Source organism: Xiphophorus hellerii, chromosome 11, assembly GCF_003331165.1.
Source record: "Xiphophorus hellerii strain 12219 chromosome 11, Xiphophorus_hellerii-4.1, whole genome shotgun sequence".
Lineage (NCBI taxonomy): Eukaryota > Metazoa > Chordata > Actinopteri > Cyprinodontiformes > Poeciliidae > Xiphophorus > Xiphophorus hellerii.
The window spans coordinates 25,483,238-25,502,264 of record NC_045682.1 but is presented as its reverse complement, the minus strand read 5'-3'; the positions used below and the strand labels follow the sequence as shown (position 1 = coordinate 25,502,264).

The window sequence follows — 19,027 nt, the reverse complement described above, 5'->3', positions numbered from 1 at the left end:
GGCTGGCAAATTTTTTAAACATATTACCAAAGGATATGTTTTGATATTATATGTTTTCTGGAGCATGAAAAAACTAGATTTTTAATGAAACATCTAGTTAACTAAACATGAACATCTAGTTAATTGTAAAGAAAAACTTCGCAGTTAGTTTAACAGTTTGGCTCCATTTTGCTTTTAAAGGTCACAGAGCATTTTTTAAAGATTTGAGGAGCTTTTTAAGGTCATATTTAAATGTCAATTTTCATGATAGTTGTCCAAATGCTGAAATCTGTTCTTTTCCTTTTTTAAGGTCAGACTGTAGTCCAGGAACAGTCAACTTCACTTTTCACCAGCTTATTAACTTGGCATTGTGCCATTGTTAGCAGATAGATATTGAAAAATCACTCAAGTGTGAAAAAATAGCCCACTAGAAGTTCCACCAGGTTGATTTTCAGCTATCTTCACTTACTCTTTGTGCAAGCGCTGGATTAAATTTGTATAATTCACTGGTTATGGCAAATTGTGCACCAGTGCTGCAAATATTAGTGTGAATCCTAAAATAAATAAGCTTGCACCATGAGGGAATCACGTGACTGAAACTGCAAAGCGGTGACACTGAGAAGCAGCAGAGTTCAGAGTTTTGTCTCCCAGCAGAAGAAGCATTATTGGTACTATTGTTTCGAGGCTAACACGCAGAAATGTCACCTGCAGTAGTAAAAATAAAGTGTTTACAGAGATGCTGCAGAGTGGGAGGGGAGATTTCGGCACCTTTGTTCCAGATGCAAGAATCCCATTTACTGCTCCCACACACAATTTTGTGACTCACAGTTGGAGCACATCTACAGCTTGGATCAGTGCAGATCCTTCTGTTTAACAAGAGCATTACGAAATGCATGGCTCTGATTACAACCTCAAAAAGTTAGGCCTCATTAGAGTTTATGGAAATTCAACTGAATCGTTGATTCCAAATCTTAAAGCAAGACTTGCTAAACTGCTGCCTATCCCTAAGTGAAAAAAAACATGGAATGAAACTTCTTTCATAAGAGAAGGCCAAATAATTCTTCATGTAGGAGCAATGTTTGACACTTTGCACTCCCAGCTTACTGCCTTACTTCCAACAAACGCATTTTACTTTCAGCAAAAATCTAATTTTTTTGCTCACTGTAAGGAGAAAGGCAGTGCAGTTTGAGGTAAAGGAACAGGAAGTAAGACTGTGGTGTGGAGACGACTTCAGAAAGAGAGGGGCTTCGAAGAGGGAGGTGGAAAAACATAGAGGCTCCCTTTTCTTTCCACTCACCCGTTTATCGATTTCCCCGTGCTGCAGCTGTACAAAGCGAGCACTGATAGCAGCAATGTAGCTCTGCTGATTAGAGAAGGCGACCCGCCCCGCTCCCTTGGGGTACTTCAGCTCTGGGTCCGTGTCAATGCCTGCGTAGCAAACTCCACCGTACAGGCGGTCCATGATCATGGCCAGTTCCACTGAGGAGGAAAAACAAAAACAGCATTGTTTTAACAAAAGGAGAAATGCTAGGCGCGAAAAATACTCGACACCAAAAATCCAGCACGAATGGCACACATGTTGCTGATGTGAAAAGATTCTAAGTTTACATTCCAGTGAGAAAAAATACACACCCTTTGAACTTTTTTTAACTTTTCTTTTTGTTACATTACAATCATAAACAATGTTAGGATTTTATGTAATTTTCCAACAGAAGTTCATAAGATTGGAAGGTTTTCAGGTCTTGCTGCAGGTTACCAGCTAGATTTAGCGACCAGGCCAGTCTAACAATTTAGTTATAACACCGACTGGATGTTTATGGGGTTTCCTGCTCAACTCTTTAACAGTTTTTTTTTTTTCTTTTCTGGGACCGCCATATACTTAGCTCCATCCATTTCTCCATTAACTATGAACAGTTCCCCAGCCCCAGCTGAAGAAAAACATCCCTACAGCATGAAACTGCCACTGTCCCATTCCTGGGAATGAGCAGTGGTGGTTTCCTGATAAACAAGACCGGGTTTTACTCCGGAGGAGTTCTATCTTAGCTGCTTTGTTGCACCATAATGTGGAACCGGGCCGTCTCAAACATGGATTCTTCATCAGATAAACTATGTACAGTTTAATCCAGAACATTCAACCAAATCCCATGAACATGGAAATGTAAATGCAGAAGTCATTACAAAATTTGCTGAAGAATGTCACAAATATTAAACTAAAACCACAAAGAAATATAAAAATAACATATTGAGTTAATGTGCATATTTACATCGGAATGAACATAAAAAGCTCCTTGATGACAGTCAGACCAAACAAAACATACTTACTGAATCTCCTGCAAGACTTGTGGCAAACTGCAAATGGGATTTTTATGACTTTCTTTCAAACATTACTTTCTTCTTGCACATCTTGCTCCATGAATTTACTACTGAAATTTCTGAAGTAAATGTATTTATTTTATTTAGGAGTTTTACAGTAAAGAGGGATGAGTATAAATGAACTCCTCACTTTAGAGATTTTATTTGCAATAAATCTTCCTTCTAATTCAGAATCAGGTACTATTTTTGTTGCACAAATACATAAAATCCCAATAAAAAATTGTCAAAATGTAAGAAATGAATACTTTTGCAGGGCACTTCATTTTGTTCTGATTGTCATCTAAAAACCTTTGTTTACTAAAATAAAAATTATGGAAATGACTATTTTTTACTTAAACCATCTTAGGGGTTTACAGAATATTTTTTCACTACTACAGAACATGGACAGAGGCTTAGAGCACGGCAACCAGCAGCGCAGACATGAACTAATAATACTCATACCACTGCTATTAGGAAACAATACATTTCAATATTCTAAACTGCTCAGCAGGTTGCAAAGAGCTGATTTTAATACCACCAGTGTAGGTCAATGCCTCTGCAGCTTTATTACTCAGCAGGTCTGATTATACCACAGAGAGGAATATTAAGCAAATGGGAACAAGGCAGCAAAAATACAGAATGGTAATGTATTATTTTTATGGAGAGATCAGAAACAAACAGCAGGAAAATTTTAAAGACTTTTTATAAAGGCCTCAAAATATGGGTCGTAAATGAGGTATAAATCCAGCCTGTATGCACTGTGCGTACCTAAAATTCAACTGTTTTTATTTCAAATACTCATTTGTTTTCAGTTTAACCTCCAGAAGAACAAAGAGTGAAAGATACCTGCACGGAGCGGACGGGGAACTCCTCCCACAAAGATAGTTTTTCTCGGGTCCAGAGGCTGAGATCCGTCCATTACAAAGTCGCTGTCGTTCAGGTTCCACGGGCGAATCTGGACCTGAGGCACAAGCACAAAAAAAGCTTTAGACTCAAAAAAGAAAAAAGAAGAGCCAGAACAACAAAGAGAAATGGAAAAACTGTGTGACTTTAAACTAACTGGCTTGTCTTTAATGGTAGGGCTGGAAACACAGAGGTACAATTTGCCGTCCTCCTCGATACAGGCGTCGATCAAGGCCTGCACCGAGCTTTCATCCTGGAACAGCAGGAAGGCGTAGCCTGTACCAAACACAGGCAGGTCATTCAAGTACAGAAACTAAAATTTAACAGATCGATTATTGTGACTGTGTATCTGATCTCTGAATTCAGGCATGTGCTTTATGTCCTGAAATGGTCAGCCTCTACTAAACAGGTATAAACTTTATAGATGTTACTAATAGTGATTCAAATTGCTACCTAAAGTCAGACCCATATGGATGAAGCTGACCTAATACAGGTATTGAGGAAAACCAAGAAGCAGATTTACAGATACCAGGTCACCAGAAAAGTTATGTAAAAAAGAATTAACTTTTAGTATTTTTACAATACATGTGGCTGGAACTTTTATGTGCTATGTCACCAACACGCAAACAAGTCTAACTTATTTTCAATACCTTTAGGAGGAAAATAGGATTTGCTCTCTGCTTTGTGAGGCCAGTCCACAAACAGGTGTCCAAAACGCCTGAAGCTGGCAGTTATCTCATCTGAAACAGAAAGGAAAATGATTAAATATCAATTTAATTCAAACACAAAGAGCTTCTGATATGAGAGAAATAAGCCTTTGTTTTTCATTTAAATGACTGTACCTTCGTCTATGTCTGGGGGCAGTCCGCCAACAAAGACCTTGCGGGAGTAGCGTTCCACGCGCTCTCCGTTCTGATGTGGAAAGCAGTGTGGGGAGCCAAGGCCCGCGAGACCCTGGTCAGCTCGCTCGTCGTCAGGGAAACTGTCCTCCATTGGAAAGAGCGAGGAGTGGCCTAAGAAAACATAAGGAGGTCAAAAGTATAGATTTAATTCCCAAGATGATAAGAAAAGGGTAAAGATAAGTTATGTCATAATGGTGATGATGATTTCTTTTTTATAGATCTTTGCCTTGGCAAATGTGCAGAAAAAAGCAAAAACTGAGGGAATGGCTCTGTTTTCCTTTGATGTGGCATGTTTAAATCTTTTACAACTGAAAATGTCTTCATAGACTTATTATCTAATAAAAACTAAACAAAACAAATTTGTAGCATGCAAACCTAAGAGTTGTTTTGTCAAAATAGCTGTGAATCCCTGCAGCTGCTCCAGAGTTAGAATAGAGCTGTAGGCTGATTAATGATCTCCTACCAACATGTCAAACATCTCTGGATTGCACCTTTTATGGTTATCAAACGTACACTTTACAGAAGAACATTTAATGCCAAAAATTATTTCCCAGCCAATTAATCTACTTAGTTGGTAGATAACATCAAATTCAAATAGTTTGTGTTTGAAACATGGGGAAAAAGTTCAACTAGTGTGCATACTTTGTGAGGCTGCTGTTTAGGAAGAATTCTATAAAACTAAAATTAAAAGAAATATGAAGTGTGAAAACAAAAAGTAAGAAATCTCCAAAATGTTGTGTGCTCTTCTGGTGGATGTTACTCAACTGTAATGATTTCCCACGAAGCAGGCATGCAAGCTTAATCACACAAACACAGCAGTCCTCTTAAGTCTGAATACTTTCACTGTGGAACATATGTGTGGTGGAGGCTAAGCCGTCCCATCCGAACTGCCCTGAGCTGCTTTACAAAGCTTTATGCGAGGGTGTTAGCCTTGACTTCCACAGTGTGACGTGTGTGTTTCCGCCACAGAATTGGGTAAATGACATACGAAGCGTTGTGTACCTCGCTGCCTCATTAACTCTCAGCTAAATGCGACAATGTTGCAAAATGCCAGTGAGGAAGGGAAATATGCAAAGAGTGAAGCCTAATGAGAGGAAAAGACAGTTTCACAAGTTTATAACAAGACTCAACATTTAGACAATTTTGCACACAAATGAAAAAATGTATTTCAAAACATGGGAATCAAATTTTTAAAAAAAGAAGAAAAACATGCAGGCGATTTTAAATAAATCAGAAAACTGTTTGTTAAATAGAAAAAAAAAATTTAAAATGGTTAAAACAACGTATTCCACAGATGGACATTATAGATTTATGAATATGTTTTACCTCGTCTCCTGCTATAATTCCTGGCTGCATGTGGAACGAGGGAAAAAATAATAATAAATAAATAAATAAATTAAAGGAGAGGCTGTTTGTAAATATGGCATAATAAACCAGAGCAATAAAAGTGCCAGGTGGTTCATGACAATGTGCTCCACAGTTAGCTCGCCTGCTAGCACTTGATTCTGTTAATTAGCGCTGAATCATAATCAGTCTGAAGTACTTTTCTCACACAAATACCAATTTATGTAAGCGGGTACAGAATGGATGCATTTCATTTTTTTATAGATTTGGTTTTTGAATCAGTATTTTCAATTATTGGAAAAAATTATTGGTATGAAGTGCTCGAGCAACAAAGATGGCTGCAGCAGATTATAAACAAATGCCTTTTCAAGAAGACGTTTTTATCAAATCTTGCACGTTTCCAAAATTAGAGAATAACTGAAACATTTATTTATTCCAGTAATCCAGCAGAAAGACCTAGCACTGAAAAGCACTGGAAGAATTGTTCCCTTCTCCAGTAAAATGAAATTAGCATCTCCATAAATCTTGTCATCAGAGAGAAGCATGAGAAGATCAAATTTACAAGTAAATGGCTGCAGTGATTTGGACTTAATAAAACAAAGTTGACAGAAACCAGCAGATTAACATGGCAGTATCAACAAATTCTTTAGTTTAACACAAATAATGCAAAGTTGTAGCCCAAGCCCAAAATAAACCTGTGGGTTTTAGCACTTGAAGCAACGTTTTCTTGAAAAAGCTTTTGTTTATAATCTGCTGCAGCCATCTTTGTTGCTCGAGCACTTCATACCAATATTTTGTCCTTCCACTCAACTTTCCATTATTAAGCTAGGGTTAAGTTCTATAAACAGCCAGCTACTTTAGCAGTGACCTTTTGTGACTTACCCTCTCCTTGTGGCATGTTTCAGTCACAGTCACCTGAAAAACTGTCAAGCCAGCAATCTTCTGCATGACTGGCGAGGTCATAATGTGAAATATTGGGATTTAAAACCATATACCGTATATATTTTTTTATGTAAAATTTATTTTCAGAGAAACTGAATTTCAGAATTCCATTAGCTGCAAGCCACAGTCATCAGAAATGTCTGAAATGTATCACTTTGAGTGTACTGACCTGAATTTTACTTTTTAGAACCAAATTACAGGAATAAATTTAGATGATATTCTAAATTACTGTGATGGACATGACGTGTGCATTGTGCTTATTTATGCAGAAAGACAGAGTTGACGGGTCATATCAGTTCACCAGAGAGGATCGGTACTCAATACAGAACAGGTATTAGCATAAAAAGCGAGGCAATTAAAACACAATGTAATAAAGCCCACAGGATGTATAGTTAAAAGACTGAATCAGGCCCAAATAGGCCATTGTAACCCTGGAGACACCCGAAGCTAAACCTGGAAATGCAGAGTAATTGCAAAAAGAGCAGCTTGCAGAAGTATCCAAGAAAAGAACCGTGTTTGGACTTTAATCTGCAGATTTGATTAGTTAAGCAATTTTAGCAAAACACTGTGCAACTGATCCATTTTACTGAGCTTGACTGCAAAGTAATAAAAGAAAGTAAGTGTGCACAATTACAGGCAACAGCGAGGGGAGATGTGAATTAATCATGCGGAGAATAAGGAAGAAGCAGAAATGAGACTAAAGCGTATCACTTTGCCTAATCACAGCCAATCAGGGGACCTGATACAATTCAAGGATGGCGCTCTCACGTCAGAGCTTCACTCAAACAAAAGCAATACTCTGCGAGGTTGGTCAAGCAGCTCCAGCCTGAGAACGGAGCAGTTTGTATTTGAAGAAAAGTAATGTCCTTTCAGTAATAGTGTATAATTTTCCAAGCGGAGGCAGTGGAAGCAGTTGGGGCAACATAAGGATAAAAAATAGAGTTTTTTAAACAGAAGAGTTTAAAAAAGCCAAACACAATCTCCAATTGCAAGAACCCGGAATGGGTGAAGAAGCGGCCGGAACGCGGCGGCAGTAATCCTCCCTCAGTGGACATTCCAAACCAGATGGACATTAACTGTGCCGGGGAAGGTCAAAGGCAGCCAGAAACTGAGAAAAATACTGAGAGGCAGTAAAGCAGATTGAAAGAGAGCAGAGAGTGCTATAAAAAGATGTGTGTGCATGCGTGTTGGCGTGTGCGTGTATATGCGAGTGTAAGAGAGAAAAATAGATTAGAAGTGATGGAGAAATGAGCTGATAAAAAGCCGTGTGGGGGTGCGCAAAAATGAGAGTGACTGGAGGGAGAGAGGATGGGGGGAGGAAGAGAATGAGGAATGCAGTCTGTGTATCCTTATGAGGCAAAGAGAGAAAACCGGGACTGGTGTGCAGCTTCTATCCGCTGGCACCATCTGTCTCAGGGCACCATGACAGCTCCTAACCATGTGATCCAACCATGTGACCCAGCAGGCTTTTCAAGAAACTACTGGCAGTTCCTGTTTTACCTGCCAGTTGAAGCCCGCACAGATGACGTTAAAACACTACAACCACAGAGCAATGAAGGAAGAGATTGCATGACGGAGAGTTTAAATCTCATCTCTAAGAAAAATCCTATTTTGCAATCATGCTCACATGCTGAAGCACCACAGGAGCTCAGTAATTCTAGACAAAATCTAGGACATCTTCCACAAAAAATCTTCTGTATCTATCAAACCACTGCTTTTTTAAAAATCATTCCATTTCATTAGATTTCTTACATCCTTCTCTAATTCAAGAACAAAGCAATAGACGCAGCCACAAAATGAACAAGAAGGTAAAGAAGTTTATATACAAGTATTCAAGCCTAAGCTCCTCTGCAAGTAAAAAAGGAAATGATTATTTTGCTTTGAGTTGCAAAACAACAGAAGATTCCCCTCATCAAAATGTCATTAGAAAGACAGAAAGACGATATCAGCCTCCATTTTAACAGGTTAACCGGATGGTGATATGGTTGGAAAAAAGAGGTGAAAAAATGTTTAAATGGTCTTTGAGTAGGAAAGCGAATGGAGTTGAACTAATGGGCTAATCAAGTCTAAAATATTGTTGTTTAGGCTGGGACTAATAGACTAAATATGTCAATGTTTCAATGGGACATGGGCGACCAGGTTTTGGAAACAAGCAGCATCCTAAAGATTTCCAACCTCAGATGGACTTAAATTCTTGACTATAATTTAAGTCCAGCAAGAAAACAGAGCAACATTAAAATATGATCCCAAAATTTTTTTCTCAAGCTTTAGAAGCACACCAAGAAATCTGCTTTTGACTGTTACTGGCTAATGTTCAGTTTGATTGATCGGTCAGAATTTCAAAAGTTCACCACTTATCTGATCAGTGAATGCACCAAACTAAGTGCAATCAACTCATGCTGACAACACTCTTTGGTGTGGACTTTCTTAGACTCAAAGTTAAATATTTTGACTATTAACAGTGTGTTTCAAATGTACTACAAAATACAAAAAACTGAACAGCTATTTAGAAGGAAACAGAATATGGTAGTTTGAAGCATCTTCCTGTTTCATTCAAGCTACGAGAAAGAACAAGATTTTCAGGCACTTTAGATAAGGCGGCTAATTGAAGTACAGAAATATTGCTCTATTTCTTCCTCTTGACCATTCAACCTCTCTTTTGGAACATGCTGCACTTAAAAATGTTGGGAGGGAATAAGACACAAAGGTGGCAATTTCAGCAATGGTAACCATGCTAACTGCTAATATAACATGCTAGGACACATTTAAAATGTTAACTTGGTCATTCTTTGTTTTTATTTTCAACAGGCAAAACCATGTTTTACATCAACTGCTCTCTCAAACACGGTGTAATACTATGTTTCTACCTCCAATTGTGTTAAACACAAGTTCAGAAAAAAATGACATCTTTTTAGTCCTGCTGAAATACCAAAGCTGCCTAAAATCCTTATCAGCAGGTTAAACGTTATACAAAAACTACACATTTGCCTCAAACTTATGACTATTACATCTCTACTTTATTTAAAGTTTCCCACTTGACATGATTTGCATATAAAATCCTTTTGATGACTCATCTTTCATTTCCAGGGTTAGTAGACTTTTGGGGAATGTGTTTAGGTTGCCATACATACCGTTAAGGGGCAGAGGGTTGTCCGCCCCAGGGTGAGGGAACCCCAGACGACCTACACAGAAAAACAGAACAAAATGTGTTTCATATACTATCTTTACTCTATTTTAACTCTGTGTAAGTCCTTCCAGAAGACAGTCTAATTATTCCTAGGATCCAAGGTTGGAACCGAATCTAAGGAAGCTTTTAGATTGGACCAAAAGTAAAGAACAAACTACAAAGGTGGCTTTTATGATAATGGTGCAGGCTCCAGAAATGAAAGGCTTTTTTTTTTTATGGCAACCACAACAGGAAACGGAAGCGTAATAATGTAGCAATCCAAACTGTATGATTTTGCAGTTTTTAGTCTGGTTAGTAAGCAGACTAAAATGTGATAAGGCTCACCTGCTGCAGTATATGACAAGATAAAAGGTAAGAGTCAAACACATCACACTATCTGAATAAGACTCACCCTGTTGCTAAAATTGGCTAATGTCCGGCTGTAGGGAAACGTAAAAAATATTCCAATGTTCACAACTTCAGAGACCCTCTACACAACATATAACAGATAAAGTGTTCAGTGGAGGAGCAGTTTCAAATTGGGATCTTCTAATTTAGAAGTTTGAAGTTTTTTGAGTTAGTGAAAAATACAATGATACACATCATGTTTTTTTTATCCAGGTACTTCAAGGTTGTGTCTACATTCCAAAAGTGTTATCATGGATAATCAGCCACAGTCAAACATTTCCATCTTGGCAAGAAAAAGCCAAGAACTCACGCTCACAGACAAAAAGATTCCATCTCTTCAGGACGTCTGACGGGTTAAATTCCAATGGAAAGTTTCAGTACCTTTTAAAGCATAAGAAATGACAAATGGGAATAAATGTACAACTTGACTGATGTTATGGGGTTTTTTTTCTTCTTTTATGGGTAGGCCAAACCACACAGTGATGGATGAGCACATGGCAGACTGAATCATGGTTATATAGCAAATGGCCAGCAGCTCCTGTGGAAGGCTGTACTGCTGTTATTGTAGCAGGAAGTGCAGTTTCTACTGGGCCTTCTTAGAAGGACCATTTCAAGTCCTGAGACCTGGTATATGACTGATGTCCTGACCACATGCAACACTTAAAAAAAAATAAAAATAAATTTAAAAAAAATCAAACAATTAAATAAATATAAACAGATGAGCGTTTTATGAACCATCACTGACATGAACTGATAAAGGCTTACTATTTGAAGTCGAAAATGTCATTAACTCTTCACCACTGCAAGGTGGGTTTGCTGTGAGATATTGATGCTGCTACTTGAAGTCCTTTCCATGAACACAACAAACAGAACTAATCTCAGCTTTGTTTTTGGTATACACGGACAGGGTACCAGTTAAAAGCAACCCAGATATAACACATTCTTGTCCACTCTTCCATGCTAGGACGAAAGCTACGTTGCTCTTTTGAAATCAGAGCTTGGACGGTCAGTTGGAGCCTCTTTTCCAACCTCCGAGATTAAGCTTCCCCAGGGAGACTGGGATGTGCAATCACTTAATTGCTGGAAGACATTCTCCTGTCCTTTTCTTCATAATTAGGAACACCCCCCAGTCTGCCACTTCACAACTGCTGTCCCAGTTCTTCATACAACACTTTAGAGGTATATCAACCAGAAAACCCAAAAATGTCCAGAGCCATCACCACCAGACTGAATGTCCTCCACCCCGGGCACTGTGGCTACAAAATATGAACCATCTCTCTCCTTCACATTCAACTCCATTTTAGAATCTGTATCCTCATACCATACTTTTTACACTGAGCAATTTGCAAGGGCCACCTCCCAAACACACAAATACATGTTATGATGCCAAACAATCTTCAAAGTTATGCAAGGCCCGCTTGCACCAGAAAGGATAATGAGATGAAAGAGCTGAAATAGTGCAGTCATTGTTGTGTGGGTACGGACCGCCTGGTGATTGGTGCATTCCGATGCCCCTGTCACAAGGAAATCTGTGGGCCCCTCCTCCACACTCTGTGAACTGAACTCACAGAACAGAGGAAACAGAACCATAGGGACTGACCCAAACCAGATAAAGACTGCAGTGTGACTCTTCACTGCAAAATTTACCTATTTATCTCCCCATGTGAATTAGCCAGGTAATAAACACAAGGAGCACATACTGTAGTTGCACCACCTGAAACTCAAAGTCCAGCTTTCCCTCCCATAGAGGGAAAGCTCCAGGCTGTCATTAGATTTTAAATCTCTGAGGAGTAAACAGGTACACCATAACCCAGTGTGTCTGCAGGATTGAATTGTGGCTGCTTTGTGAAGCTTATTTGCATGCTGCTGGCTGCACACAAACAGTCCACTTTAAAACACATGTATGAACAACCTCGCACAATGCAGTGGTGTGTTTATGTGCAGTGGACGAACAGAGGAACCCTTTCTGTCAGTCGGAACAATGCTGGAAGGGATTCAAAGCCACTTCTTCTGTAGACATTTTGTCTTGCCTCTTCCCTTGCTTTGTTGTGCTCAATTTTGTTGAGCACATTCAGTTCAAATGAGAAATTTCAAGATTTGATTTATTTATTTTAGAAAGATTTGCTGTTCTTTCTACATGGATGCATTTGTGTGACAAATTGAAAAAGTGCTCACTCAAAGAAAACCTCTTGTAATAATGGTTTTTTTTAAACTATCCTCCAAGGGAAAAAGCGCAAATTTACTCAAGCTCTGGAAAGAAAAGAGCAAATTTACTCAAGCTCCACCTGTCATACTACTGTATTAGGCTGCACTATAAATGAAATTGAAATTATGAAATTATGAAATTATTAGATGAAATTATGACTGTAAAATTTGATTGCTTCCAAGATCTACACTTCAAATGAAAGGATGATAAGTTCGGGAGACGATATGGTGTGCTTCGTGGTTTCACCACTGTGCACTGTACATTTAACTAACAATCCAGAGTATGATGGAGAAAAAAATTAGGGCAACTAAGGTGAAAAATGTGCTGTGATTAATTTTACTACCACCATAATAAAACACTAGTGTAAAAAAAAAAACTGTCAAAAACCTGATACCATAACATTGATGGTAATAAAGATTTTGAACTTTCAATTCTAATATTAAAAATATTTTCTACTATAAGCTCCAACGACAGAACACAAAATCATAACTGGATGTACATGAGCTTTGCGTGTTTAGCGCTAAAATAATAAAAAGGTATTCATGAGAAGAGAGCCTGTATTTCAATGTTTTTATTATCTTGTTATTGTAGCAGTGGCACTGATTTTGTGCATTTCACAAGGTGGTTCCCTTTATAGATATTTTATTGTGTTCAGTGGGATAAAAGAGAAAATCATTTTCTTATCTGGGCCTACTTTTTTGTAAGGAAGTTTATGTTTTCAGATGGATTACAAAGAGAACACAAGACCTGGATACTTTGAGTCATTTATGACCAAACTTCCCCCAATTTAAAACAAAAACCAGAGTTAGCTTAGTCACCATTTTTGTCAAACCCATTTCTTCCACTAAAGCATAAAAAAGGAGCAGTCTCAACCCCAACCCGTTGCTATGCCAGAGATAAGAACAGCTAATTTTGGGTTCTGGAAGCAGGCTTGTGGACTTCATTAAACAGTTCAAATGTTGCGAGCTTAAAATTATGCCATAAATTAAAACAGAAAAAGCAACACCACCAATGTTAAATAGTTAATGAGTGAATCTACTGTATTATATCCATGTGGGATAACTTTTAAAAATCACTTATTTTTGTCATCATATATATTTTTTTACTCAATCTGTAACAATTAATTAAAACATGGCTGCTACTGGCATTGAAGTCTTGTAATCTATTTAACAGCTAAGGCATTGGGGTTGACAAGTTTAGTTAGCATGCAGCACTCAAAGGATTACACTAAAGTAAAGCCTGTGTCAAAGGTGCAACTAATTCTAACAGGTCCTCCCTCTCAACCAACAGATAAGAATCATGATGGTGATTTTCTATCAGCCAGGTATTGTTGCCAGGCCAGGAATCGAACCTGTGATCACCGCCACAAGGACTAAGGCCTCAATATGTGGGTCATGCTTTGCCCCTGCGCCACCACAGCACTCGCAAAGAGAATTATAAGAACAAGATGGATTTCTGTTCTACACATTCTCTCCAAAAGACAAAAAATAGTTTTTACCATTGAATAAAATGCTCATTTGCGAAGAAGCAATTAGTTAATCAAGTTTTGGATTTTTACAATCAATTGACCTTGATCAACTAACACTGATCATGTGATGGCAAAAAAAATGTCAACATATTTTTCCTATTGATTGAACACAGGCTGCTGATTTTAAGATATTGCATTAATTGAAAAATAACTTATTTAATTTTAATGTTCAATTTTGTAGATTAACAGGAACTTTCTAGTTATTTGTTGGGAAAGTGTTGTGAAGTTTAGAAATGATGAAAATCAAAGAATAAAGTTCAGTTTGCTTTGGAAGAAAGAACTTGTGTCTGGGAATTGCATCACATTCTCACTGCTGGTAGGAAAAACAGTGAGACTTCTCTCCATACTCAAACTTAATTAACATGTTCACAAATAGAGTTGTACTTTACTGAGTGTACTGCTGGTTAATAGGGTACAAGCCTTTAGCATTGCTAATAGGTTGTACCTGTATCTTTAACCCTGTGATAATTGAGTCATGCTGGTTATTGAGCTTGAGGACGCTCAAAGCACAGTCTTCCAGCTTCTGCAGGCGTTGTCCTGTTGTAGTTTTTAAAAGGAAATTGTAAAATCCAACTTATAAATATGCATAAAATGCAACATTAACCGTGGCTTGTCCAAATATCACAGCATGCAAAATGGTTTATGTCAAATTTTAAACATTTAATTAAGTTATAAGTAAGAGTATGTGTATTTTTTGTTCGATTGCTACATGTGCATCAGGCTTATTAAAAAGCATTGTACTGCTGCTCGTCTACATGTTTCTTGATTTTCAGTTGTTATATTTACCTTTCAGGGTGTCTTGCTCAGCTCTCATGATGTCGATCAGGGAGTTCTCCAGAGTGTTCATGTTGAAGCTGTCAAACGATCTGGTTCGTTCCTACAGGGGACAGAGAAAAAGGACAAATTTGACTTCTTTCCTTCCCTCAGAAGGCATGTAGTTTAGATTCCTTCTTTGTTATTGTGGCAACCAGTGTTTAAAGTGGAGCAGCAGTCATTAGACTTATCTTTTAATGCAGCACTGACCTAATTAACACATAGAGACCGAAGCAAGAGGAGGAGACAGCATTTCTAATTTGCACATGAAAATATGATCCGAGAACCGTTGCTTCAAATACTAGCTGAACACCTCTGCAGAAGATCATAAAATACCACAGAATAATACAAAAGATATGACAGATCACATGCATTGAATCCATGTATTCTTTTTTATCTTTCTTTGAAGTTTTCAAAACAAACAGCTGAATAAATTAATGTACAACTGTTTGCTAAAGTATTATATCATTCTGAGATCAACCTAAATATTTGAAAAACAGAGTGTTGTTTAATTCTTTTGTCAATAATCTATTTTATGTTCATTTTCATTCTGCTTATTGAAACACTTGCTAAATTTGAATCAAAATACTCCTGTTCAGACTCTAAAATGCTTTGAAAGATGAACCAGCTTGATGAGATGGCATTAAGAACAAGCCAGAGCACAGCACGTCCACAGCTCCACCTTCAGCTGGGCCATCCTTGGCATACCGGCGACGCCACATATCTGTGTATGCACACGCCAACATGTGTAAACACTCTCACACCCTTACAATGTGTATACACAAAATATGCTCTCACACTGAAAAACATGACCCCATCCACAAACAAATACTGCGAGTGGCACACTGATAAGCTTTCTGCCTCGACTCCGCCTCGGCCAAGTATGCAGCCGACGACAAGCGGCGACACTAACAAACTCGTCTCGTTTCCTGCTTTTCAAAAACAAACAAAGACCACCATCTGAAATTCATAACGTTATTGTTTTTATCTGAAGTGTCTAACATCCCAACTCCACCACATATCTGAACATTTCATTCCTTCCTTTCTTCTATTTTTTACTGTTTTTCCAGTCATTCTACAGTGAGTGTCACCTCAAAAATAGAAATTCCTTAAATACTGTCATAGTTCTCATCTGTGCATCAGAGATCCCAGACTTAAAACAGCCAGCGACTCCTGTGGCTACAAGTTGTTGCTTGTCTCAAAGACAAGCAACTTCAGTTGCCTTCAGTCTTAAAGAAGCTTAAAGATGTTTATTCTCCCAAAACTGTCAAGTTAAAACCTACTTTCTGCACTCATAGGTTTCAGTACTTCAAAGTGCTGTTCCGAAAAGTCTGCAGGTACTCTCTGTGTACCATTATATTAGAAACGCATCCAAATACGACTATATGATTTGCTAAGTCTGACATTTTCATCATACTAACTTTTAATAACAGTGGACTGCAACATAAAACATGTTTTAAGACACTGAGAACTTAATGAAATCTGACAGGTTACTTGAAAGACCAGACTCAAAGCATAGATTAGCACTCAGGATTAGAATAAGTGTTTTCTCTTGATCTGAACCAGAGCAATCAAAGTTCAGAAAGAAAAGGTTGAATGAGATGTAGCAATATTTTATACTTTTTTCTTTGCTCTATAGAATGCCACAAAAACTGGCAAAATGGAAACAACTTGAAACTAACTTATTCTAGTTAGAATAACCCCGTGACCTGAAGACAATTCTTTAAAATGAATACTGTTGTATTTGTGTCCACATCTTGCAAAAACAGCAACTAAATCAGGAAAGATTTTGCTCAAAAATTAATCTGTAGGTTCCCCAACAAGCTAGCAGAGATTGTGTAGTTTGCTGCATCCTGTCTGATGTCACCTGCTCTATGATGTGGTCACTGAAATCAGTTTAAAACAGTTGAAAAAGTTTACACAATTTAAAGCAAAATGCTCAGTTTTCCTTTATATTTTTTCTAGAGATTAAAATGTGGGAAATTATCAGAGTCACATCAAAACAAGAAAGAAACTGCTCCACATGAAATGGTAGCTAGCAGGAGCAAGACCCAAGTTTATTGGACATAAAACATTACCTATATACAGTATATCCAGTCAGGTGTATCTTTATAAACACATGGTAAAGCCTTCGCTTTTAAGTGACATATTTTTAGAACATTATGGGCACTACTTTAGCTTAAATAGCCTGAGGTGGAGCAATGAGAGAGCAATATTCAGGATAAGATTAAATGTGGTGTCATTTCATGGCTCCTTAAGCTAATATGTTTTCAGGCAAATACAGAAAACTGGTTTTACAAAACACAAAGTGTCAGACTAGAAGTTGGTTTCAGAAACTTTGTTATGTTAAATGATTTCTGTAATGGGGTCAAGTGAAAATTTAAAATCCTGGTCAGGACATTTTGGGCCAACATCAAAATCCGCCGATAGACGATATTTAACCATGTATTATGCATATTCCCCTCTACTTTCGAAAGTGCAGGAGTGACAAACTACATGAGTTCTCTGCTTCGGTTATACGTCACAATCCTGCACTCCATCATTGTCACATCACCTGACATTTATCGGACCGTTACCGATATGTCAAAACATAATTCACATCAGCCGATACAAATATTGATGGCAATATATTGTGCGTCCCTAGACAGAAGTCTTCTTGGTTTCGCTTTATAGTTATCTATGTCAGACATATACAGTACAGACCAAACGTTTGGACACACCTTCTCATTGAATTCAATGAGAAGGTGTGTCCAAACGTTTGGTCTGTATTGAGTACAGACCAAACGTTTGGACACACAGTTGTGTCCAAACCTTTGAGCCAACAATGCAGATGAAGGAATGTGGACACACACTAACTCACCCACTGAGAATACAAGCAAATATATTACAATGCTTCCTTCTTAGTGTTTTATTCTGAGCTACATTGTATTGTCCTGTACAGTTTCAGTTTTGTCATGCCTATATGCCTTGTGATTGAAAAAAAGGAAGAAAAACAAGTGGAAAGTATGAAACAAATCTGTACAGAGACTGCCACTGTGACTGGTAAAGCTCAGAACTTGCACAAGAGGAATAACTCCAACATACCAGTCAACATAAGTAATATACTGTAGATGCACAGCTCCACTTTTCACTTGCAATGCTGTAGTTGAGTCTGTGCAACTGTCTTGGGATTTTCTAGTATTTATTAAAAATCAGGTTAAAATCCTGGAGAACTGCAGCTTATGTGAGTAAAGAAAGCCTGAGGGTGAAGGCACTGTAGAAAGCAAAGCTCATAGCATACTCTGTTACCATGAACTCCACAGGGGTTAAATGCTACAGGGTTCAGAAAAACAGACCTACTTCTGTGAACCACATGACCCACGCTCTGCCAGGCAGGCACCTCACTTTTTCATCCCCTCCCTGGAGTTTGGAGCCGCTTCTAAACTCAGAAGCTACTTTATGTGTCTGACGGGTTAAAGAGCGTAGTTACAGTGCCTTGCAGAAGTATTAACACCATCCGGAGTTTTGTAGTGTTACAGTGTGTTTTTTTAGGATTTGATGTGATACACAAACACAAAGAAACTAATGACTGTAACATGGAAGGGAAATGATACATGGTTTTCAAATTTTTTTATGAATAAAACTTTGACAAATGTGTTGTGAATATGCATTCTGCCACATTTACTCTAGTTCTCCTAAAACTTGGAGAGGACTCAATTGATAGTCTTGGTAGTTACTTTTCTAATGAATAGAGAAATTGCATAAAAAAAACTGTATCTCTGGAAATAATCCCTGGAAATACAATCCCTACTGTGAACCAAGGTGAAAGAAACATGCTGTCAGGATTTGCTATTTTCTAGCAGGGACAGTAAACCTGATAACAGTTGAAAGGACAATGTGTGGAACTAATGTTGCGTTCAATTTGTCTCATTGATCAGAGCTTGGATCTGGCATTGACGTCACCCACAGGTTGAGTGAATTTTACAACTGCTATTAGCAATACTAACCAATAATGCATTTCTCATCATTTTGTGCACTTAAACAACAAATATTTTACACTATACTGACCACTGGCTTGACGAGCTAAAAACTGTCCAAAATGAATCTAAATTGTTTATTCTGGCAGCTGTCACTATATTCAACATATGTGGCAGCCATATTGCACACTAAAGTTGGGGCTGCTCAGTAAGCTCCGAGTCTAACTGTCTTGGTCAGAATTTCCTCATTCAGGGGACAGTCTTTGTTATACATCACATCACACTGCATATGCCATTCCCACAGAGAAACATGGAAGTGGCAGAATTATGATGTAAGAATGCCTTGCTTTAGGATGAACAGGAAACCTGGTCAGAATTGATACAAAGACAGATGCAGTTAAATGCAGGGAAATCCTACAAGAAGTTGAAAGCGAACAAAAGCCTTCAGACGTGGGACAAAGTTTATTCTCCTGCAGAACAAAAATCCTAAATGTACAGCTAGAGCTACAATATAACAGTTAAGATTAA

At 38.0% G+C, this 19,027-nt stretch overlaps 1 protein-coding gene across 2 annotated transcripts in view; it reads right to left on the bottom strand.

The window, feature by feature from the left end:
* The window catches only part of cpeb4b (cytoplasmic polyadenylation element binding protein 4b), a 40,072-nt gene that overhangs the window by 6,296 nt on the left and 14,749 nt on the right, over positions 1–19,027 (bottom strand). The window contains exons 3-10 of one of the 2 annotated variants that reach the window (XM_032575860.1): positions 14,517–14,607; positions 9,554–9,604; positions 5,463–5,486; positions 4,077–4,247; positions 3,885–3,974; positions 3,392–3,510; positions 3,178–3,292; positions 1,277–1,458 (exon numbers count right to left, since the gene is read on the bottom strand). In XM_032575860.1, coding sequence (XP_032431751.1) covers positions 1,277–1,458; positions 3,178–3,292; positions 3,392–3,510; positions 3,885–3,974; positions 4,077–4,247; positions 5,463–5,486; positions 9,554–9,604; positions 14,517–14,607 — 843 coding nt within the window. The remainder of the gene's footprint in view (positions 1–1,276; positions 1,459–3,177; positions 3,293–3,391; positions 3,511–3,884; positions 3,975–4,076; positions 4,248–5,462; positions 5,487–9,553; positions 9,605–14,516; positions 14,608–19,027) is intronic. The other variant, XM_032575861.1, reaches the window with a different exon arrangement.